At 37.1% G+C, this 25469-nt stretch overlaps 1 protein-coding gene across 2 annotated transcripts; it reads left to right on the top strand.

Annotated features, from left to right (window-relative positions):
- The first annotated feature begins 14106 nt into the window (after positions 1-14106).
- LOC100763308 (prolactin-7C1-like) lies at positions 14107-22068 on the top strand. 2 transcript variants are annotated; one of them, XM_027409564.1, is made up of 6 exons: positions 14107-14137; positions 16488-16666; positions 17374-17412; positions 19259-19366; positions 21061-21240; positions 21862-22068. In XM_027409564.1, the coding sequence occupies exons 1-6, from the start codon at positions 14107-14109 to the stop codon at positions 22066-22068; spliced, it is 744 nt and encodes a 247-aa protein (XP_027265365.1). The 2 variants fall into 2 exon arrangements, with proteins under 2 accessions (XP_027265365.1, XP_035297454.1); XM_035441563.1 differs by lacking the exon at positions 17374-17412.
- The last annotated feature ends 3401 nt before the right edge of the window (positions 22069-25469 follow it).

Here is a 25469-nt window from a genome sequence, read left to right as displayed (position 1 = left end):
CTTGGAGGATTCCCACAATAGCGCAGCTACTGACTCAAGTAATCTTCACCACAACAGTCTACCTTCAGTTATTTTTTTCCTCCTATATAGTGTTTCACACTATCCCCAAGGCTATATATTGCCAGGGGCAGGAGGAAGTAATATGCAAATCCAAGTTGAGGATACCTTGACTCTCCCCTTCAGGGGCTGTTTACAGCCTAATTGCCACGATGATTAGCTTGTGTATAACTGCTAATGTTTACTTTATTCTAAGTATGTGATTGGAGTCCAAATAACATTGCAAATCACAATAAACTCTGCTCCATGAAGACTTGTAAATTGTTTACTGTGCCCAAAGTGGTCATTATTTTCATGTTCTTCTATATTTTAGTTACTACTTCTAAAATATTCACTGAGTCTCAGATGTGTCAAAGAAGAAGGCCAAGAAAGAGTCAGAAATTTTGAGCAATTTGACCTTGTGAGTCTTTCCCAATATGTATGTAACATGGTATAACGTTTGCCTTAACACAGTAGGCACATAAGAGCACAGTCTACATCCAGATACAAATGCTTTTGAGGGATTTTTGTTAAGCAAACACATTCATTATAGGGAAAAATACCAAATACCTTCTATTGGGAGTCTATGATATCCACATTTTACAGACTTTCAGCCATAATTACAGTAAACAAACTTGGGTTATATCCATGGAACTGGTTTTAAATTGAAACATTTCTCTAACTTTATAATAGCTGTACCACTGTTAGATGAGTCTATACATCCTCTTGGCTTAGTAATGTCATTATCTTTGGCTGAATATCTTCCTTAGTGACATTTCCTGTTAGTAACCAGCATACATCCCTCTGGTACTGTGGAAGTCAATTATCACCATCAGATCTACCTGTATCTTGGTTTGAGTTATATACTCCAAGAAATCATGACTTGTGTCATCTCATTCTATAGTCTCTTATATATAGTACTGGTTACATCTAATCCACTGACAATGGTTTATTGCATACATGGTCAATAGGGCCATGCTGTTGTGTAGCTCCTAAGAGGCTAGTGACTGGACCATGGGATATTTCACTAACCTTGTGATTTTACTTCCACTTCTTCCAAATATGGCAGGTTACTCCTTTCAAATTAACTGCCATTTTTGCTTGCAGATGGCCTTCAAAATCTTTGCAGTAGATGGTATCTTTATACAGTGGAACCCTTGCAGAGAGTTATAAGAATCATCAAAGGTCTAGTATTCTCTGTCACAAACAAGTGCAAATTTGAATGAAGTCAGCATATAGTGGAATCATTAAAAATGAAAAAGTTATTATACTATATAATGAAAATATCTCATTTGTCCTGTTTCCTTCAAAGAATGAAATTATAAACAATGTAGTAGATAATATGCCATATTCCTTCTTTTTGCAAGGGAATGTTTCATTTTTGACATTGTACCAGTTCAACAGTAAGTATCTCACAATCAAGAAATTGCCTTGAGTTTTCATAGAGATAGGGGATGAATGAGCAGTGTTCAAACTCTGATTCACTATGGGACTCATCATGGGAAGGCGCAGTCAGTCATGTGCTATGACAAAAGTATTAAACATGTAGAAAGGGACAGAAAATGATTGCATAGACATGTGTCATGTTGACAGGGGTTAGTACTGTGATTGTTACTATAGATGGGAAGCTTGATAGGATCTAGAATCTCCTGAGAGACAAACCTCTGGTTATTTTCTATTAGGAAGAATCTGTATCTTGCTACTTTAGGCAGGAGGACCAATTTGTGGGTAGTGCTATGTATTGTGCTTTAGACTGAATGAAAAGGACAAGGGAAATGCAGAAACAGCATTGTTCCTGTAGCTTCCTGATGGTGGGAGCCATACGACCAGCTCTGTCACCTGCCCTGCTATGATGAAATTCCACTGCAAAATCAGCCACAATTAACCCTAACTACATCAAAATTGCTTTTATCAGGGAAAAATGGAATTTGCTCAAATGACATCATCCACTAAACTTTAGTCTTCATCATCTTGAGGCATTTCCCCTGAACAACTTTGACCCAGGCAGCTTGTATTACTTGTGCTGGCCAGGGGCATTACTTGGGTTGGCCATGAGGAAATAGGGGACCAGGCCATTCTTTTTTGTGGATCCTTGCCATTTCACCTGGCTACTGTGTCAGACTGACTTCAGGCTGGCCCTGTGGCCACATCCTGTTTATCAGCCATGTATGTCTGCTGAAAGGGCTGGAGATGGGAGAGCAATATCCATATTTAATAGTTCTTATTTTCCATGCACACAAAACTCAAGTTGATCTCATGTCCTTAGGTGATTCTTTTCAATGGTGGTACTCCTTGCATTGTAACAGGGATCCTACTACACATGACAGATCTTTCATTATAAATTTTATGTTATATGATATGTTGGGTAGAAATAATTGTCCACTCTTAGCTTAAGCTAAATCTATTCCACTTTAATACCATGTTACCATGTCTATAGCTATATCTTGCTGACCAATGTCTGTTGAATTCCACAGTTGTTATTTGTTGCTAATTTATGCTCACTAGCTGAACATTCAACAAAATAGTAGTTTTCAGTGTGTTAGTGGTGATTCAATACATCTATAAATTAGTAGGGAGAGTCTAGGCAGCAGTGCTCTGTGCCCATACATGCCACCAACAATGACCATTGTGCAAATAAAATGCCTGAATTCATTCCCATCAATGGCATCTCCTTCACCACAGAAGTAGGTTCACTGCTAACACTTGTGCCTCCCCCGTCATCAGTAAGCTCTACTCTCGACATTCTCATGTTTAAGAAACATATCAGTGTGACATCTAAACCTCAGTCCCTAGAAACGGTGCTTTAAAGCTACCCCAATCTCCCACCATGCTTTTCTTTGTGTGCACTGTTTCCATTCTTTTTCTTATTCATTGCATTTTGTTCACTTTAGCACTTTACCAGCCCAAATTTCACTCAAGCCATCATTATTCTGATCATCCTAAACCTTCCTGTTCCCTCTCCTGTGGCCCAAGCAGGAAATATTCTGAAGAGAAACACCATAGTCCCTCTTGGATCTTCCATACTATTACTATGTTAGAACTCAGATATTTACTTGTTACCAGGTACACTGCATTTGGGAGCTGGTGCCTATCTCTGAGAAAATATTCCCCAGTCTCCCAAACTGTCCAATAAAGCAATGGATTGAGCAACAGACATCTGCCAGGAATGGAATTTAGCTAGGCTTCTGGCTAGAGAAACATAGTTTAGATTCAACATTCTCTATACCTCTAAACATTGTAATACAAATCTTTAAAACACATTTGTAATCCTTAATGTCCAATACCACAATACAATACAACAGGAAAATACCTATTGTTCAAGCCTCAGATTGATTTAATAGTTTATCTAATGTCTTCACTTGTTGTGAAGTTACTTCAAATGATGCCAAAAGTTTGTTGTTCAAGAAATGTGGAGGTAAAAATTAAACCAAAATCTGAACAACTGAATCAAAAAGTGGTCTACACAGAGCAGAAAATAGCATGAGTGATTGGTTAAGCAAAATGTGAAGGTTCTTGTCCCACACAGGGTTCAACTAAAACAGTTTCTACAAAGAATTTGAAACATGTGCAGACATACTTCTAGATCACAAATAGAGTTCACCAGGGACTTTCCAACTTTTGAAAATGAATAACTTGAGTGTCATTGACAAGAAAATAAATAGATAGCTAGAATATTCTTTTCAAGCTCAAAAGGTGCTTTTTCTTCATATTCTTCAATATGAGCTTGCAGGCAGCCAGGACCTGAAGGTGATGACTTTGAGAAAACATCATAGCACATGGAGTTCCTACACTCTAATTTCTGGAAAGAGCTACTTAATAAAAATCTAAATAAAACCTTAATAAAAGCTGAATTGCACGTGGGTATATGGTTCCATAAACCTGTTGGTTCAGTTTTCCATTTTCCCCCAACATTTTGGGAAAGTTTGCTAAAAGAAATTGTATCTTTGCATTTTAGCTGTAAAAACATGTTTATAGAGAAATTTATGCAGTAGAATTCATTCTTCATTGCATGCTACCATCTTATAATCTATCTAGTTATTGATACCAGCTATTTTACTTTTAGATATGAATGTGAGAGAATTTTAAGTGTATATTCTTAGCATCAAAGTAACCAGTCAACCAGGTTCCCTCCATTCCCTATTATTAAGACAGTTTCTGTGGGGTATATGATCCTAACCAAAGGTAGCCCTAGCAGATGTTGCTGTTGCTGGGTCTATTCTTTGATAATTGGAGACTGAAGATTTTTCTATGTTCCTTTTATTTATGCGTGTAATAATACACACATAAGTGAAACTAAATGGAATCCATAGGTATGTATGTGTTTGCAGCAATATGATTTAAGAATAAGAGATATGGATTTGAAAAGGAGAAGGGGAAGACTCACGGGTTGTTATATGGATGAGAAGGAGGGGAGAAAGGAAGTAAATACAATATTCATGTGAAATTCTCAAAAATTATACATATATAAATTAGTAATATATTATACAATTTTCTGTAAGAATTTGTGGAAATACAGTATCTCTATTCTCATGTGAAAATATTTTATCAAACATTTGGAACAACATCTCAATGCCAAAGCAACCACAGTAGTCTGGAAAAACTTTCGCATGTCGTATGCATTGTCTCCTTGCTGATCTGTGGTCACTTTGTTTCTTTCTTATCATCACATATGAGCCTCTCTTTCATATAAAGGTAAACACATTAGTGGATGATGTTCCTTTAAAAATCATTAAATTCTAGCATTACCACTTTCACAAGAGTATGAAGCTCTTCTTTTTAATTGAATTCTAATAAAAAGACAAGTTTCCATGATTTGTTTCAGTTATTTTTTTCTAAAGATGCATGGTGCAGAGATCAGGGTGCATGGGCAGAAAGTAATAACCTCATTTCTAATTTCATTCTAAATGTTTATACCCTTGTACCTACACATAAGTGCAGTTCTCATTCCTCAGAAAACTTCCCTTTGTAACAGAGTCCACTACAGAAAACCAGAACTGATCAAAGCAGAGTTCTGGAGCCCAGTCTCAACAGATGCATCTATTACACAACCCCACTGGCTAAGGCTCAGGGATCATTATGGAAGAAAGAGCAGAAAAATTTTAAGGGTGAAAGGACCAGGAAGTTTGCTGTCAGTCTGTGTCTCCTCAGAATGCCAGAGAAGCTACACACTTGAAATTGCTCCAACATGGTTGCCTGAACAATACCTGAACAAGGAAGAAACCAATAGGCATGCTAATATGGAAGGAGGAAAGGTCCCAAAAATCTCAAACCTGGACCAAAAACTACCTACAATTAAGGGATTCTGAGAGTTGGAGAAATAGTCTTCCCCAGGGAAGAGCACATCGATTTGTTATATAACACCCAATGTTCAGCCCTGACATCATACACACGAGTAACATTATATGGATTGAGGAGTAGTGTGTGTGTGTGTGTGTGTGTGTGTGTGTGTGTGTGTGTGTGTGTGTGTGTGTGTGAGAGAGAGAGAGAGAGAGAGAGAGAGAGAGAGAGAGAGAGAGTGTGTGCAGGGTGGTGGATCTGTATAACAAGAATTAAAGGAAACTATGAATTTCAGAAAAATCAAGGGGTGAGTAGCAGTCTTGTATAGGAGAGTTTGGAAGGAGGAAAAGGAATGGGGGTGGTATAATAATATTACAATCTCAAAAAAATGTTTAAAAACTCAGCAACAGCAAAAAATCCCAAAGAAGGATTTCATAGTTTGTTGCAATTATTTTCTTCAAAGATAAACAGTGATAGGCAAGGTTTATGAAAATCACTTCCATGTGTAGCTCTTTGTACTGTGCTCTCATTCTCAAGGAGGTATGTGGCATTCTTATATAGGGCTGCTTCTAGTGGACAATGAAATGGGTGATTTGGGAAGAACTTACATTTGACTATTCAGTCAGGGTTGAAAGGGAACAATCCCATTTTCACCTGGTGTCCCACTTGTTTTTCCAGATGCTCCCTTGTTCCTATTGCCTGCAGGCTCTCTGGCTGCCACTGCTTCTCTCCCATATCACTGTCTGTTGAAAGGGACAAAGGTTGCACAAAAATTTTCCAGACCCAAAGATTGTCATTTCCTCACAAACAAATATGTTCCCCTTACCTTTGTGCCATCAGACAAAAGTCTCCAATGGTGCACACCATGAGTCCCAGGAGCAAATCCATCTTTGGCATGTATTCTTTCAACAGAGAAAAGTTCAGAGCACATTATCAGGGACCAACTGGTTACCTAACCTAAGAAATGGTAAAGTATTTCCCCCTGCATGGCTCTGTATATCCATCCATCCATCCATCCATCCATCCATCCATCCATCCATCCATCCACTGCTGCTCCATACTTCAGATATATTTGGGGTTCACCAAAGATTAAGATTTCTACAAATTGAAAGAAGAACACCACTTTCACCTCTTTCTGCAATCAGTGATTTGTTGTTGGGAACTTAGAACCTCCCCAGGTACACTACTAAAAATTTCTAAGAAAGCCTGCTTTGAGACCATCATAATTCTTGATTAATTTTCTTTGAAGCAGCCCCCTTTACTGTGTTTCCTTTTTTCAACTCATCTTGAATGCTTTAGAACTTCTCAAAACCAATTTACATGACAATGTTTGTCACTGAGATCCAGCAAAATATCACTTGATGTATATGTGACCTATGCCGAATCCCTGGCTGAAGTGGAGGTACTCTAAAGAGAAACACTGAAGTCTTACCCTTTACCCACCAGTCTGTTAGATTTACACATAAAAATTAAGAGATTTGTCAGTCATGTGAGAATTTGGGGATCAATAATACCTTCAAAAGAATGGTAAAAATCTTCCATCTCCAACTACCAAAGGAATGATCCAAGCACCCTTACTTGCCAGACCTACAATTAGTGAGGATCTCATACTCCTCAATATTTTCATCTAAAATAGAGGAAGCAGACAACATGGATTAGTTGTTCCACTGTTCCTAAGATGCACCATGAATCTTTGTACTATCTCTCAGTACTAATTATGTGGTGCATATCTATGGCTTTAGATAAATGACAAGATAGTAATAGGCTTTGTTGAAGGGATGAACTTGTATGACTGTTTTCCTCCACATTATTGTCCAGGCTAAATCAAGCCAATCAATTTTCTTTGCAAAATTTTCCTCAAATCTTTGAAATCCAAGAAAAAGAAACTAAAGCAGCAGTTTACTGACCTGGGTGCCAAAAGCAGCTTAATATTAGTATAGCCAGAAGGATAAGTTTGATTAACTCTTCACTGTAGTTATAGTGGAGGAAATCTAATCTGGTGGGATGTTTTCTCCAGTTCAATCACACTCAGGTGATAAATTACACAGAGAATAATTTGTAAATCAAAGGTGTTTTTGGAAGAGCATTAAAATTATTCACTTTATTATTTATTAGTAACAGTCTTGTTATCAACTTTCATTCATTGTAAAGTTCTTCATGTCCTCTAACAGTCCAGATATGTATTGTTTGGTGTTCCTTGTGCACATCTGAAAAACAAAACTTTTGTTGCATGTCTTTTTTTTGTCTAAAGAAACATTCAGTATACTTGTCAGATCACACACTTTATTTTCTACTCCATATAGCCTCTGTACTCATTTGTTCATTGTTAAGGGCCATGGGCCCTGAACTATGGGTTTTAAAGCCCATCTCTGTAAACCCTTCTATGAGCCTCCTGTAACCTGTAATTAGATGGTTGGGCCACACGGAACTGCTAATTGCTTCTGTTCCGAGAAAGGGCCTGGGGCTTCCCTGTTCCCCGCTGTTCTGGGGAAGATCACAAGATATTCCGGCTGATAAGAAGAATGCTCCGGCTCCTTCCTGTTATCCCCCGCCTCCTAATTTCCTTGTTGCAGGGCTATATAAGCCCAGTCTGAACCCCAATAAATGGAAGCCTTGACAATGCATAGACGGACTCTGGTCCTCTTTCTTTTGCGCCGCTTGGCTTCCTTCCTTCTCCCACCCATGACTCTTTTTCAGGCAGCCCCCCTCCGGAACCCTGAATGACTGACCCGCGGGACGGGACAGTTCATGACTTTCTTTAGATCTGTCTCCACAGTTCAGTGACAGATGAACACTGGGAAGCATCTTGGTAAACTATGAAATAAGTGAGAATACAAGATAAATTACCTGGAAAGCCTGAGGGCTGAGCCATAGAGAGGGTACACTCTTTGTTGGAGTGTGCAATAAAGATTCAAATAAGTATATTTGAACTTTTGTAGTAATTTTATAGGGATGAAAATGATCAATTTGTGGCCTCCTAATTCTAGCTTAATTGCATTCAAGGCTAATATCTTTACTGCCAGTCTATTCCGGGATAAGGAAAGAATAAAAATCTCAGCCTATATTCAATCATAGATCAGCATCAGTTTCCAAATTATCTATGTCTTGTATAGAAAGTAAATTTGGGAACATTGAAAATGTATATACTATAAGAGGTGTAATAAACAGTAGATAAACCCATGCATTTCTCTTTAGAATTTTTTTCTCTTGTATTGGCTACACTATAAGGAGAATCATCAGGTCATACTTTGAAAACCTGTATTCCTCAAAATTCAAACATCTAAAGGAAATGGAATATTTTCTGGATAGATATCACTTACCAAAATTAAATCAAGAACAGATAAGCAATTTAAATAGACCTATAACCCCTAATGAAATAGAAGCAGTCAAAGACCAGGGTCAGATGGCTTCAGTGCAGAATTCTACCAGAAATTCAGGGAACAGTTAATACCAATTCTCCTCAAAGTATTTCTTACAATAGAAGAAGAAGGGTCATTGCCAAACTCTTTTTATGAGGTTTCAATAACCTTGGTACCCACACCACACAAAGACACAACTAAGAAAGAGAACTAAGGACTAATATCCCACATGAACGTTAATGCAAAAAATTCTCAATTAAATACTGGCAAATCGATTCAAAGAACACAAGAGAGAAATCATCCACCACGATCAAGTAAAGTAGGCTTCATCCCACAGATGCAAGGATGGTTCAACATGTGGAAATCCATCAATGTAATCCATCATATAAATAGACTGAGAAAGAAAAGCTCCACAATCATCTCACTAGATGCTGAAAAAGCCTTTGAGAAAATCTAATACCCCTTCATGATAAAGGTATTGGAGAGATCAGGGATAACAGGAACATTCCTAAACATAATAAAAGCAATATACAGCAAGACAACAGCCAACATCAAACTAATTGGAGAGAAACTCAACATGATCCCCCTAAAATCAGGGACAAGACAAGGCTGTCCACTCTCTCCATACCTCTTCAACATTGTCCTTGAAGTTGTAGCTAGAGCAATAAGACAACAAAAGGAGATCAAGGGGATACAAATCAGAAAGGAAGAAGTCAAACTTTCACTATTTGCAGATGATATGATAGTCTACATAAGTGGCCTGAAAAACTCTACTAGGGAACTCCTACAGCTGATAAACACCTTCAGCAAAGTGGCAGGATACAAGATTAACTAAAAAAGTCAGTAGCCCTACTATATACAGATGATAAATGCATGGAGAAAGAAATCAGAGAAACATCACCTTTTACAATTGCCACAAACAACATAGAATACCTTGGGGGTAGCACTAACTAAACAAGTGAAAGACCTGTATCATAAGAATTTTGAATCTTTAAAGACAGAAATTAAAGAAGATACCAGAAAGTGGAAGGATTTCCCATGTTCTTGGATATGTAGAACCAATAATCTTGCCAAAAGCAATCTATAGATTCAATGAAACCCCCATCAAAATCCCAGCACAATTCTTCACAGACCTTGAAAGAACAATTCTCAATTTTATATGGAAAAACAAAAGACCCAGGATAGCCAAAACAACACTGTACAATAAAGGAACTTCCAGAGGCATCACCATGCCTGACTTCAAGCTCTATTGTAGAGCTATTGTCTTGAAAACAGTCTGATATTGTCACAAAAGTAGACTGGTAGACCAATAGAATTGAGTTGAAACCCCTGATATTAACCCTCACACCTACAGACACCTGATTTTTGACAAAAATACAATATACAATCTATACAATATAGATCCTTGTCTATCATAATGCACAAAACTTAAGTCCAAATGGATCAAAGACCTAAACATAAATCCAGCCACACTGAACCTATTAAAAGAGAAATTTGGAAATACCCTTGAATGAATTAGTATAAGAGACTGCTTCCTGAACATTACACCAGTAGCACAGACACTGAGACCAACAATTAATAAATGGGAATCCTGAAACTGAAAAGCTTCTGTAAGGCAAAGGACACAGTCAGCAAGACAAAACGGCAGCCCACAGAATGGGGAAAGATATTCACCAACCCCATATCTGACAGAGGGATGATCTCCAAAATTTACACAGAACTCATGAAGCTAGTCTCCAAAATATCAACTAATCCAGGTAAAAATTGGTGTATTGAATTAAATAGACAATTCTCAATAGAGGAATCTAAAATGGCTGAAAGACACATAAGAAAATTTTCAACATCCTTAGCCATCAGGGAAATGCAAATCAAAACAACTCTGAGTTACCATCTTACTCCTGTCAGAATGGCTAAAATCAAAAGCACTAATGACAGTTTATGCTGGAGAGGATGTGGAGAAAGGGGAACACTCCTCCACTGCTGGTGGTAGTGCCAGCTCGTCAGCCACTTTGGAAATCAGTATGGGGATTCCTCAGGAAAATGAAAATTAGTGCTAATAAGGTCATTGGACCTTAGAGAAAAACTACTACCTTCACGTTTTTGATCAGGATAATTCCTTACTACATTCTGAATGTTATCATTATACCCATAGATAATTGTAGCTACCACCCTTCACCAAATAAGCTTCTCTTTCAACAAATTGAAACCATCACTGAAAACCCAAACTGGACACAATGCAGAGATGAAAGGCTCATGAGAACCACAGCTCTAATATGTACATCTCCATCACAGTTTCTGCACTGATGGCTCAGGGGACATTTCAGAAGTGTGGGCAGAAAGTTTGAACAAGAATATCAGAAAGTCTGCTGTCAATCACTCTATTCTAAAAATGGCTACATAAACAAGAGCAGAGTAGCAATATCAATGGATATTCTCAATATGGAAGGGGGAAATTACAGAGGGTTCCACCCCTCAACAAAGAACCACAAGCATCTATTGACTGCTGGGAGGAGACTTAGCCTTTCCTAGGGATGAGCCCTCTCACTTGTTGTTCAGTGAAGAGTCCTCATCTTTAAAGCTACATTCATACAAACAACAAAAATAGTCAACAGTTTCCATTTTTATATAATAGTACAAACAACAGATATAATAAATTAAGGGACTATCAACTTGAGAGTGGAGGCAACATTGTAGGGCTTTAAGGAAGGGTGCTTGGGTAGTACTGGAGGGTGGAAGTGAAGATGGGATTATGTAATTTTATTTCAATAAAAATACTAATAAGTAAGTTAACTCTTTAATAAACCAAAAAAGCAAACAAATGTAAGCAGTGTTTTAAGACTGCATAGTGTTCCTACAGAGAAAACGAGTTTCATATCCAGTATATGTGCAAGGTGGCTCACAACTGCCAAAAGATCCAGCTGCAGGAGATAAGACACCCTTTTCTGCCCTCCCCTGGCATTGTGTGAACAAACCCAGATTTAGACATATATACACATGCATATTTTAGTGAAAATAAAAATGAAATCTTAGAAAAACCAAATAAGATATAACTTACAAATAAAATACTCCAATACTTACTTCAGTTGATTCAAAAAAAAAAAAAAACTACAAAGCATGAATGGATAAGATACATTTGGAAAACTTTAAAAATAGAAGCTTCTCCAGGATGGAAGACTGGAGAGATGGCTCAGTGGTTAAGTGCACTTACTACCCTTCCTAAGGACCAGACTTAGGTTCCCAGAACCCCAGTCAAGTAGCTCATAAGCACATTTAACTCCAGATTCAGGGAATCAGTGAGCATCCTCATCTGGCTTGCACAGGCACCCATATGGACATATGCATAGTAAATTTAATGCGTTTTAATATCATACAGACAGAGAGAAACACACACACACACACACACACACACACACACACACACACACACACACACACAAATTGGTTTCTTAAAAGTAAAATCAAAACGTTTTCCTTTCATGAATGTCCTAATGCTTTTGCCTGGATCATGGCCCTTTGTACCTCATACCTGTAGCGTTAATTTTGGTATGGGCTTTTCCTGCACCCTCAAACCTGGTCTAATGGCTACACATAGAACTCTGAACCCAATTTATGCCGGCATTTCCATAACAGGATTGCCCGCTTGCTTATCTAGTACCTGATATGTTCATTTAGGAGCCATGTCAGTTTTGAACAGAGAAGAGTAAATGGCAGTCACTACCACCTTTATGTGTCCTCTCCATAAGATTGTCTTTCCTAGGAGAATTTTGCTTCTGTATTTATGGTATCCTCCAGTGGACAAAAGAATAGATAACTTGGGAGGAAATCGAACTGATAAACCCAGTCCAGGTAAGTGGGAGAAAGGCCAATTCACACCTGCCAACCCAGCTATCTTGTTAAGAACACTCCTGATTTGTTTGCTTCCAGAACTCCTTTAGCCACTGTTTTTACATTGGTCACAACTCTCTGTTGAAAGTTCAGGGTTAGATGAAAATTTTCCACCACAAATGCTTTCTTTTCCTCCAAACAATTAAGTTCAATGTATTTGTCTTACTGCCAGGGAAGACTCTCCCATTCTTATATACAACATGATCTCAAGCAGAGATGTGTCTATGGTGAGTGTATTCCCATTTACTTGAGGAAGTAAACTGTATAATATTTGTGGTAAGATAATTATTTAACATAAGTATTATTAAATCATTATCACCTTCATGTCCCCTTTTCTTAGTATACCCAAAGAAGCTCAGTAATCCAAATTGTTTTTCTTTAGTCTGGTAGTCAGCAAAACATTAGAATCCTACATACTATCAGAAAACTACCAGGTGTACCTCTTCTTTTGAATGAACTTTTCTTCATACTTCCCAGCTTCCCAGAGTCTTCCTATGAGACGTGTGACAGTGAGGCTCGAGAGGCCACCTGTGTAATATAACAGCATGTTTGACGTAAGCAGTACCAAAAGTAAGAGACTATGGAATGAGAAGTCACATGCTTTGGTTTCAGAAATCTGATTACATAGAAGATAACATAGCATTTCGTGACTTCCATAGTACCATGTAATAGCTATCTCCTGTTGAGAACTGTCACTAAGAGACCTTAATTAAACCCAAGTGAAGAGTATTAGTGAACCAAACCAGATGTATTAACTCATCCAAACAGTGTCCCAGCCCATATAGGTGTAGCCCAATGCACTAGAATATATTTAAACTCAGTTCCATGGACAGAACATGATTGTTACAGTAAGCCTCACTCAGAATCTGTAGATGTCAAGCCTTAGGCACTGATGGGAAATTCTTTGATGCTGTTTGAGACATGAATGTGATTTGCCAATACAAAAGCCTTTTAAGCATCTACATTTGCCCTCTGTGTTACTCTTATGGGCCTAGAATATATTGACAAACAGTTGCAGTGTCGCTTGGATACCCACAAAGACTAAGTTGTTCAGTATTTGTGATTCACCCTGTGGCCTTGCGTTCCAATGCTCAGAAACAGGGAAACAAATGTGTCACTGTATCCAATACTCAGTAAATATTTCAAAAGTGGTCACCAAAATACACAAGAACCTAATGGAAATAAATAAAGGTCTAAGACAGTTATTTTCTTAGCTAATGAAATTCCAATCAATCCTCATGGCATAGAGATGACTCTGGTTATTTATAATTTAAATTGGAGCCTGGTCTTGACCCTGAAATGCACTGAATAATGTAGATACGCCTACTTTCGTCACCATTGCTATGATGCTGTTGACATTCTCTGAGGGGAAAGAAACATGGAACCATCAATGTGATTGCAGGCATGTCCTTCCGCCTGCCTCCTAGCAGTTTATGGCCTTGGGCATGGTATTCTGCAATATGTAGTGGTGGAAAATTAACTTAAAGGAGAACTACTGTGAAGCAGCTATCCAGAATCAGCAGTCAAGCTGTGGCTAGACTCCTCTGAGATGTTGCCGTCTTTGACTCAACCCTCCCTATGTAAGTAATTCTTTCCCAATTTCTTCTAAGTGAGCTTACTTAAACAATGCATTATTTTGCAAACTTTGTTTGGACAGTTTGCCTCTTTGGTGTTTTTGTCCCATGAAGTGAATTGACATTTATTTATGTCTAACTCACAAAAGGAAAGCTAAATGAAACAGAGAAGTACTTTCTAACCATTGATCCAGAATTCACCTGTGTAGTATGCTTTTACATCAGTGGTTCCAAAAGGGAAGTCTTCTTACCCTTGGGATAGACAGGAATCTCTAGAGATAATTTGCATGATTGTAGTTGATCTAAGTAGAAAAGTATAGTACCTGTGTCCAACAGCAGAGACCAGCAATGAGTCAACTCAACAATGTACAACACAGAGAGCTCCAGAATGTGGACAGATCTACCTCTAAAAATCAAAACTGCAGATATGGACATGTTTGACAACAGTGAGATCCCAGAATTTGATTTGATGAGTTTCACACGTAGCTACTGTAGAAGGAAATAGCATATTCTGGTTTCTGGGTCTCTGCTATGAGTTGTATGAATTGAGTGAACTTTATTGTATCTTCAGTTCTAGAAACAAATTAGAAAATGCTAGAAGATGTAGATCTATACTGCTTTTTCAATTTCATTCAAGCCAAATATCCTTTCCAAGCCATGAATCACTGGTAATATTTACTTTTATTTCCTTAATAATATTTCCAATTAAATGGATTTGTTAACAAAAACAAATTGCATTTTCTGAAGTGAAAAACCGAGCCATTAATTTCCTTGTACTTTTCTTTTCTTTTTTTGGGTGGGTTGGTTTCAATTGGGTTTCTCTGTAGCTTTGGAGTCTGTCCTGGAACTAGCTTTGTAGACCAGGCTGGTCTCGAACTCACAGAGATCTGCCTGCCTCTGCCTCCCATGTGCTGGGATTAAAGGCATGAGCCACCACCAGATTCCTGTACTTTTCTTAAACTATGAAAATTCTTCAGGTAACAAATGACAATAATGCAGATATATTTGTTTAATATATAAATAAGTATGAAGTAGTATGTAAATTTGAGGAAGCATCATGGTTTTTGAAAAATATTTTTTAGAATAAGAATTATCTGAAGTATGCTTTTTTCTTTTTTTGCATGGAAATGGTTGATAGTTATCTTGCATAGTGCAAAGATTTTGGTAGATTTAGTCAACTTTTAGTATTTAAGCTTAGGCATTTTTCATGGAAAAACCTTACCAGTGTTCTAACTTTAAGTTACACATTTCCAATTGCATTCATTAGAAGTTTCATGAAACAGAATTTTGTCAGATTTGTATCACTAAATGTGAATGGATTTTTCATGCTGAGACATATGTTAGTTCAATCCTGCTGAGTGTGTAAATTGCTGATATGTTACAGTTCTGTTTCTGTCCATCTGTGAAATAAAATTGGTGATGAAACCAACACCAATCACTGTAAAAAGAAAAGGGAGGATGTTTGAGTTTGATAGAGCAATGGAAGTAGACAAAAATCTAAACTACCAGGGCATGTGATCAAGGTAAAGTTTGTACTTTATAAGTAACTGCCTGCTGACATCGAGATTCAAGACTATGGGCGTGTTCTCCACCACATTAATATATATGGAAGCCCAAGACATTTACGACATGCCACTGTGGGTTGCTAAGAATAAGACTGAAGGAAGACCATTTAATGCTGTAAGCCTCCTCTTTGTCAATATAGTTTAATGATAACACACTGGCTCAGTCTACCTACATGGTTATTGTAAAGCTCAAGTTCACAGAGAAAACAATTGGAAGCTTTGGTAGCATGACAAATGAATGTGATTATTATTGTGAGTGAGCAAAGTCAGCCTACAGAATCCTTTTCCTAACAGGATTCTCTTCACCCTCAGTACTGAGCAACAGCAATATTTTGCTTATTTTTATCAGGCATGAAGTGGAAATGGTAGTGTGCTGGCCTTGTCACAAGACGAATATTGTCTACTCAGTTACAAGAATGGACAGGAGATGGGTGACTACTTAACATCAGTACAAATCCCCAATACACTAACCTGTTTCCAGAGAATGACTTAAAAACACTAACTCAATAATTTAAAGTCCAAATGTTTGAGAACCTCATAATAATTTCTGATACCAATCCAAAAATAGGAATCATCCCCAAGTTCAGAAACTATATATCTGTTCAAATGTAATTACTTAATTGATTGTTTTTCATTAGAAGATGACTATTCACTACCACAGCTTTATAGTGACTGGCCAGACAGTGGTAGGCACTGAAAGAGATAACATTTTTCTTGATAACCAAGAAAGAATCATCATTGATAACCACAGATGTATATGTCCAGGGTAGCTTGCATTTCTTTTCTGTAAGTAGGGGTACTCCTGCTGCTGTCGGTGTCAAACCTACTCCAGTGGGAGAATGTGACTTGTGCTCCCATACATGAAAATAAGACTGAACAGGGTGACGTGTCCCTCAAGGACCTGTTTGATCATGCCATCACACTGTCCCAGACCACCAGTGCCCTCACTACAGAAATGCGCAAGTTATTTGTAAGTACCTCACTTCTGGCTTCACAAAAAGAGCCTTCTAGCCAATGACTCTAGTGTACTCCAGTCTACTAGAAATCACCTCAACCATGTTTCTAATAATGCAAGTTTCATAAATAAGAAGAATCATGAGCTACTGGGAAGGAGAAAAAGGAGGGTAGGGCAATTTTGGGATATCACAAAGATTTTTAAAGAATTCAGTCACTTACAAAATTTGCCTCTAGTGCCATGCTATTTTTCTTAAAACACAATATTCTTAAATTTACATTTGTGAGATGAAACCTAATAGTCAGGTCTAAGATTTTCTTAGAAGTCTCCAGTGGTATCTTCAATTATTCACTGTGGATATTCAATAGAGGTGAAGTGCAGTATAGTGACTTTCATAGAATGCATAGACCAAATATCAACTCTTTTGATGCCAATTAAGGAAAAAATAAAAATAATAAAAAGCTATTAGTCTCTCAGAAACTCTAAAATGCCAGGCAGGAGTCATTGTATAAAAGATTTCTAATCCATGCTTATTCTATGGGAGGGTGGGTTTAGAAGGCACACCAGCCATCTCTTGCCAATGGCTTAATGTTATCTGCATGAGGGTAGGCAGTGTGAGTTGGAGATAATGGAGCCAGATAATTCATCTCTTTATTTCCAGTATGCATGTGCTCATTCTGTGTTTACTCACCAGTTTCCTTTCATCCCCTGTGCTCTTTTAGTTCTCTGATGGCTTCTCTGCAAACATGTTCAAGAAATTTGTAAGTACCACACTGATTTCTGTCTTCTTCAAAGACAAACAAGAACAACAATACCCCAAAGGGATGGGGAAGCAAGGAAGCAAACAAAAAACAAAACCTTTCTGCTAAGATTTGAAATGTAATTTACATGACAAGGACCCCAAAACAAATTTCAAGAATTTACCTCCACAAGTTAAAAATAAAAAAAGGTTCCTCACTAAAAAAGAGAATGAGAAAGATGCAGCTGAATCAAAAAGAAACAAAATGAAACAACAAAAAAAACCCACTGATTTTAAGATTTTAATGGAATTATACTAGTGAGCTATAAGAATCGTGTGGAAGGATTGTGTGGGGCAGAACCCCAGATCTCCCACTCATCCTCCTCGGGATTCAGGCTCGTGTCACTGCTCAGTGCACTGCTGGTTTTCTGGAAAGTAGAACTGCATTGTAATTCATGTGGAGCAACAGGGAGAAGTCTAAATAGGACCCCATGTCAACAGTGAAGCAGACACAAAGTTAATGGTCTTTTAGAAACCATCAAATGCTAGGAATCATTGCTTATAGTTTTCAGAGGCCAATGATTATTCAGTTGGAGGGATGGTTTACACATGAAACAAGATTCTCTCTTACTGGTGATAAATATGCTGTATGTTCAAGGTGAGCTAATGGCAAGAGAAAACAGAAAAGGCTTTCAGTACAACAACTGGAATCCCAAGAATGTTTATGTTTGCAATATATATGTATTTATACTGTCTTTTTACTCATGAGATCTTTATATTCCTCATCCTTGACTAATATCCTTTAAGTCTTACTGTCCTTAGTAATCCATTAAATAAAATAACTTTTTATCAGTTTTACATAAAAGATATTTCAAATAGTATATTTAAATTAATATAGTATTAAAGTTTATATATCAATGAATATGTGAAGATTAATTTCTATTTTATGTTTTTAATTGATTTGTAATTTCCATTTCCTAAGGATTATCAGTATTTTATCAAATTATTAATAATTTTATCAAATTATTAAAATTAATAAATTTGCATTCAATATTAATAGAGTTACATTCAAGTATTATTCAAGTATTATGTTTGACTTTGAATGGTACAAGTTTTCTTTTTTTTTTTTTTGTATGTGCCTCTTCTTTTACTTAGCAAAAAACTAAAACTTACATGCTCATTCATGTTAAAACACACTCTGATCCTTCCAGAGCAGTTAACCATTTTAGATGTTTTTACGCAATTGGCTTTTCTCTGATGTTTTTTTGAAGCTGTGTACCCATAGATTGAAAATAAAAATGTTGTGTGTTACAGGACTTCTTTCTTTCCTCCAAGACTGCATAATATTCCACTGTTTATACTACACATAGTCTTTGTCCATTCAGAATGGTACAAGTTTTATGTGTTCAGTGGTACTAGAAAGAATATTTATAATTTTATAAATTCTAGATGTACTGTAGTTTAGACAAACAGAAAATAAAGATTAATAAATATAGATTCTTAGGAACTATGGCACTGGGCTCAAATCATCAATACAGTTTATCTTTGAAGTACTTTGTATTTTGTAATTTTAATATTTTTAGAGTTTCCCTTCAAACAATAATTTTTCAGATGTGGGAACAGAAGAGTATGGTAAAGAGCGGAAGAGCCTGAGAAATTACAAATAATTAGATGAAAAATAATTGAGATTAAAAATTTAATAGGAAAAATCTAGGTAAAGGAGTAACTTTTTAATTTCTTCATCTTAGATTTTATGTAGTGTTCATTTGTAAAGCTTACAATCTACTGAATTAATACATGTGCTCATCATGGACTCATTTACTCAATCCCCAAAACTGGACTAACAGTTTGTATTTTAACATTTGTAGGTATTGGATTTCTTCAAGGATAAAATGTACATGATCAAGATTCTCAACAGCTGCCACACGTTTTCTCTTAACACTCCAGAAACTGTGGAGGAAGCCAGAGATATCTCAGTGAGTACTCAGGCCAGGTTTTTCACATAAATAACTGAAGCAATGCATTGCCTTTGCCATTTTCTAGGTTCTTATAAACACTATAATTATACCTGCAGGGTATAATTGGGGCAATAGTGAGCAATTAAAGAGAAAAAAATTTGTGAGATAGTATGTTAAAGCAGATGTTAAATAATATTGTAGGAGAGCCATAAACTCTCAAAGGCCATACAAAAATGTCTTGTCACTGGGTTTTATTATTATGCAGAAACTTATTAAGTAAATTGGATCCCTTAATAAAAATACATTTATGTGTATTCCGAAGATATGCAAAAACAATTGTCTTCATTATTTACTACTAATCTCCTCATTGACAAAATATTTCATTACTGACAACCATACTGATTCCTCTTGGTTCTCACAACTCTCCTGGTTCTGATTTTTATGTTTGCATTACTTCATGACTTTTGTACTGAGACTTAATGAAAGTATCTGTATAAACTAGTCCTTTATATACTATGCAAAGTTCCTATGCCCTCAGTTGTGATGAAGTCTACATATCCCTGCCTTCTAACTTCCTGCCATAACTTACCTCCCAATGAATTGATTTGACACCATTTTGAAAATAATAAGGGGGAATTGAAGGAATATGATTTAAAGGAACAGAGAATGTTTATAGATGTTTTTAGAGACCCACTCCATGACGAGGTACTTCATAGGGTACTCTTAAAAAACTACTGAAAATAGTCCTCATAAAAGCTAGCTGAGGTAACAAAAATGAAGATTTAAAAAGACAAATTTAATGTAGGTTTTCAGTGACTAGTAAGAATGAGTGTCTGGTATTCATCAACGCAAGCCCTTATTCTTCTTCATATGCCACCATATTCCCAGCAACCTGTATGTGCTAATCATTTGACTTGTCTCTATCCTTCATATTCTTTATATCTTTTTGTTACGATTCCCATTGGACTCTTTTTTCTCCTCTTTTTCATGACCACTAGAATAGCTAGTGAACATTAACACAAGAGACATTCTAAAACAGTTAATTTCATGGAAGATCCCTGAATAAAGTCAAGCTTGTTCCATTGTTCTTCTGCTGTACATGCCAAGAAACAAATTGTTCTGCTAGAGGCATGACACAAAGAATCATGCTGACCCATGAAATAGTATTTACCAATAACAGGTTGCTTTCAAATAATCTTTCTAATAATATTGTAAAATAACCTAAACACTATAAACCAGTATAATTGTGATCTTTCTAGTTGAGTAGAATGTTAACTCTGAATTAAATGATTTATATTAGATACTGGAGGCATTCGTCATTCCTAACTCATATTCTATAGGAACTTACTATATTTCAAGCAAAGCCTTGGTGTCCTATGGACATGCTAAACAATCAAATATGTATGATCTTGCATGGAGAGAAGGTGGTAGAATTTCTAATGTATAACAAAATATGATCAAATATTTGCTCATTGCAAAAAGCAATTTATATAAGTTATGCCTATAAGTTTTTGTTGTAAACTTATATTCAAAAAGTTATTCATATAAGTTGCTTCATTCTGGCAGAATATGGGTGAATGGTTGAAATTTATAGCTCTACATCACTTTAATCTTCAAGAGTGTTTGTGTTATTCTTTCTAATTAAAAATACATGTAACTAATCCATTGGTACTTCATTTGTCTTAATATTGTTGCTCCTTTATGACATATAGTTTGAAGACTTCCTGAAAATGATACTCAGCATAGTGCATTCCTGGAATAATCCACTGCATCACCTAGTGACTGAACTTGGTGGTATGAAAGGTGCCCCTGATGCGATTTTGTCAAGAGCCAAAGGCGTTGAGACCATAAACAGTGAGCTTCTAGAGAACATCATGACGATACTGAGCAAGGTGAGCAGTCTTCTTTTCTCCCACATTTTTCCCACATTCTCCACAGAATGATGTGTCTTCTGTGGTGAATGATACATTTTGTCACAGCTCACGTCACAAGGACACAGTATAGGCATTCCTTCTTGCATGCAGTTTCACCACTATGATGGACATAAAATGAAGCTGTTCCTCACAGTCATTTGGGTAGTAACTTTCCATGGGACACATTCCTGATTATTTCTTTGTCTCTTATCATATTCACCCCTGGCCTGTTGGCTTCCTAAGTGAGAAAACTGTCATCAGCTCTTCTTCTGTCCCTTGGCTAAACACAAATCTATGCTCAGGGGACAAGTGCCTGGTCCTCTGTCTCTTTAGTCACAAAATACCGTACTTCAAATGGTATCAACTTATTTTTTAGAAAGGTAAAAATAGGTCTCCTTCCTAGATTTTAGATGACAGATCTATAGTATAATGTGCTAGATTTCTGAAATCCATGTTTCTGACCAACACTTTACACTACTAATATATCCCTATATATAAATCAATATTAATAAGGGAAAATGAGAGGTAAATACAAGCAGTGGCAATGGTAAATGCAACTGGTGGTAATATTAAATGTCTAACTACCTATTTGGTCCTTAGATTCATCCTGGACTGAAAGAAAATGAGACATACCCTGTCTGGACCGATCTGGCATCCTTGCAGGCAGCTGATGAAGAATGTCACTTTTTTGCTCTTTATAAATTGTTCTACTGCCTTCGTGTTGACACATATACAATTGACCTTTATCTCAAGTACCTGAGGTGTTTGCTTGTTAAAGGAGACATCTGCAGCTCTCTAGAATTTTGAGAAGATCCTAGTGAGCCATCCTTTTGAAGCTTCTTACAATTGTATACCTTTTAAAGGTGTGCCTGAGTGTAATTGTTCTCCTTTATAAAATAAAAAGTGACATGCTAGCTATGCCAAAGCATAAAAAAATGTGTGAGTATCTTTGGTTCATTTAGTACTAAATGTGTCCATAGCCCTGAGACCATCCTAACACAAAGAATAGATGTTTGAAAGAAAAATGAGATGACCCACCACTTGCTTTAGAGTTACAGTTAGTATGGATCAAGTTACTGGGTTAAAAGAGTGGCATCAAATAATAAAAGCATAGCCATAGCCATGCTACTTTGAACTTGGAAACACTGGAATACTTGGAGAAATTCAACAGTTTTATTACTTATTTGAGAATATTGTACAAAGTGTTTTAATCATATTTACTTCCAAGTCTTCTTAAAATTACCCCATTACATAAACATGCAACTTTTTTTTCAAGACAGGGTTTCTCTGTGTAGCTTTAGAGCCTATCATGGCACTCGCTGGGAGACCAGGCTGGCCTCTGCCTCCCGAGTGTTGGGATTAAAGGCATGTTCCACCAACGCCCAGCAGACATGCAACTTTGTATCCTTGTTTTTTTATCTTCCTATTTTTTAATTCTTTAATTACTACTCATATTTACATATCTGTCCCCCATTCATTTGCCCTCCCATCCTCCCATGTTCCCCACCAACCACCCCCCCAACTCCTCCTCAGGGATAGTGAGGCCCTCCATGGAGATCCTTTAAAGTCTGTCATATCATTTGGGAGAGGGCCTAGGCCCTCCTTGCTGTATCTGGGTTGCAATAGTATCCCTCCATAGGGAATGGGCTTCCAAAGTCCATTTGTGCTCTAGGGATAAAGACTGGCTCCACTGTTAGAGGTCCCATAGACTGTTTTGGCCTCCTAGCTGGCACCCACATTCAGAGGGCTTGGTTTGGTCCAATGGTGTTTCCCCAGCTTTATGACTAGGGTCTCCATGCTCTCACTAGGTCAGATCCACTGTTTCTACAGGTTTCTCCCAACCCATCTGATGTCTACCTTGGTTATCATTCCTAAAGCCTTCATCCAGTAGCTGTTCAAAGCAGAATCAGGCACCCACAGCTAAGCACTGAACCATACTACTGGAATCCAGTTGTGGAGAGGGAGGAGTGATGTATTAAAACCCTAAAAGACCAATTATCAGTGTTCATGTCCTCAGGATCATCTTAGACACATCCTATATGATTTCTTTATTCTATGTTTAACAAGTCCCCTTTAATGTGATTTCACCTTCATCACATATTGAAATGACAGAATATATCACCTCACCCTCTTGTGGCCCAAGTAGGAAAGGCTGAGGAGGACATTTCCTACAACTTCTCACCTTTTCTTGCTTCTTGATGTCCATTCCTTTGTCTTTGTCAGAATTGGAAAGAGGAACAAGAAGATGGGAACATCCCCAGTATGCACAATTTACAGGGTTCTTTCAGAAGATTTACTACTGACAGTACTGCAAGGTGAATTCCCTCCAGGTGAAGATGCCTTTCCTAGAGTCCTTCAGGCCCACTAACATTTTCCTAAAACATCTACTAGGAAAGGCACTTGTTCAGGAGTTGTTCCTGGGTGTATTTTCCTATCTGTTCCAAATCTCTGCCATTTGCATCATGCTATGCTTTCTCCATCATCCAGATGCCACATTACTGAAGAAAAGTGGTGGCTGAAAGTATGCTTTGTAGCAACTGAAAAATAAATATAAGCCATTACCATTGCATCAGTGGAGTGGTAACAGTGAAGGGTCACTACTGACTCCATCCTGTTCTCTCTTCCAATTCTCCTCTCCTCTTCATAGGAATCCATGCTACAGCAATAAACCGAATCATTACCACATATCACAAAAGAATCGGATGCTAGTCTTCTCTTCTTTTACTCGAATAAGCAAATTTGTTTAGAATCAATCATCTCAGAGTCACTCACACAGACATTCCTTAGGAAACCACTAATCCTAACAGGCCTTCAAAATAATGTTAGAGCACTCAGATTTCGTTTACTTAATCTCGAGTCTTTGGTGGATGAAAGCTCAGTTTGTCAACTGACTCTGAGTAACTTAGGATCTTGGCTTATCTCACTGTCAGGTCTCCTGAAAGGAAAGAGTGCAGGTTTGTCTTTCCAACAAGGATCAGATTATCAAGGAATTTTAGAAGTGGAAGACAATCCAGCTGGCATCTTGATAGACAAAAAATGAAAATATCTGAAATGGAATCAAGAAAATAGAATTATGAGGTAGGGCATAGGTGAATAAAAGAATAAAGGGAAATTAGTAAAGTACTGGGTATGAAGGATAATGTGCTGTCAAGATATCCAACCTTAGGAGACTCTAAGCTACCTAACCCTTTAGTGATATCCCATGTTCCTCTTTCATGTCTCTTTTGTTCCTTGCTTTCCTAGAAGTTTCATTTGCATTAGAAGTACCTCTTCATTCATCCATGGGATTTTTACAGATCTAAAGCAAAACAAGTCTAGATCTTTCTCTTTTTAAGAATTCTAGACAGATTTCTACCCATGTAAGAAAAACTCTTAATGCTTATAGCACTGGTGTTTCAGCCAACCCATTCTCTGATTTTATACATATCCTTGGGACTTTTTAATCTAAACCTTGCTATGGCTCCATGTCTCAGAACAGTAGAAAAGACCAGGCTCCGAGCTAAGGTAGCAACATCTCCTTTACCTCTTGGATGTAGGCAGAATGTTAATTACTCTGATATATTTCATCTTTCTTTTGATTCAAAAGGCAAGAGATTGCCATAAGTCCCACCAATTTTTTATATCTCAGTTATTGGTTGTCAAAAGCACCTCATACCATACTCTTTTAAAATTCTTCCCATAGATCTATGCCTAATTCCAACACAGGTGATGGCAATTTATTGGAGGGTGTTGGAAATAAGTGACAAGTCAATTTTGTGAAATTTTCAGTGTTGTATAAGTTTCAAACAAGATGGGATTTTAGACTTCTTGGAAATCTATCCAGTGTGACAGTAAAAGGCCTCAAAGTGGCACATAATTGAAATAAAAAAAATTCAGACAGATTTATTGTGGCTACAGGTATTATGTAGCTCCAGCAATAAGTTACTAGAAAGGTACATAAAAGACATTTTGTAACACCCCTTCTTTAATGAGCGTGAGTGAGTGTACTTAACACTTTGGGTCTCCATATATGATGGCATTTGAAGAAATGATCTCTCTGTAGCAAGAATAGCATTAATGGCATTAAAACAGAAAGAGTCTAATACTAGAAATTGATATAGCTAATAAAATAGAGAATTACTCATCATGAGAGTGATATATACCCAAAGCAGAGGTTTTTAAATGTCAATTTTTCAGGAGTTTTGGTTGAATTTAAAGAGAAGGGTACC

Source organism: Cricetulus griseus, chromosome 3 (assembly GCF_003668045.3).
Source record: "Cricetulus griseus strain 17A/GY chromosome 3, alternate assembly CriGri-PICRH-1.0, whole genome shotgun sequence".
NCBI classification, from domain to species: domain Eukaryota; kingdom Metazoa; phylum Chordata; class Mammalia; order Rodentia; family Cricetidae; genus Cricetulus; species Cricetulus griseus.
The sequence above is the reverse complement of the archived record's forward strand: the minus strand, read 5'-3'. Positions and strand labels throughout refer to the sequence as shown.

Bases quoted from the DNA above. Each gene is read 5' to 3' on its own strand.
- LOC100763308 (XM_027409564.1), top strand. From the start codon at position 14,107: ATGTTGCCGTCTTTGACTCAACCCTCCCTAT. The intron at 17,413-19,258 runs GTAAGTACCACA...TAACATTTGTAG, and splicing joins CAAACATGTTCAAGAAATTT to GTATTGGATTTCTTCAAGGA. The intron at 19,367-21,060 runs GTGAGTACTCAG...TATGACATATAG, and splicing joins AGGAAGCCAGAGATATCTCA to TTTGAAGACTTCCTGAAAAT.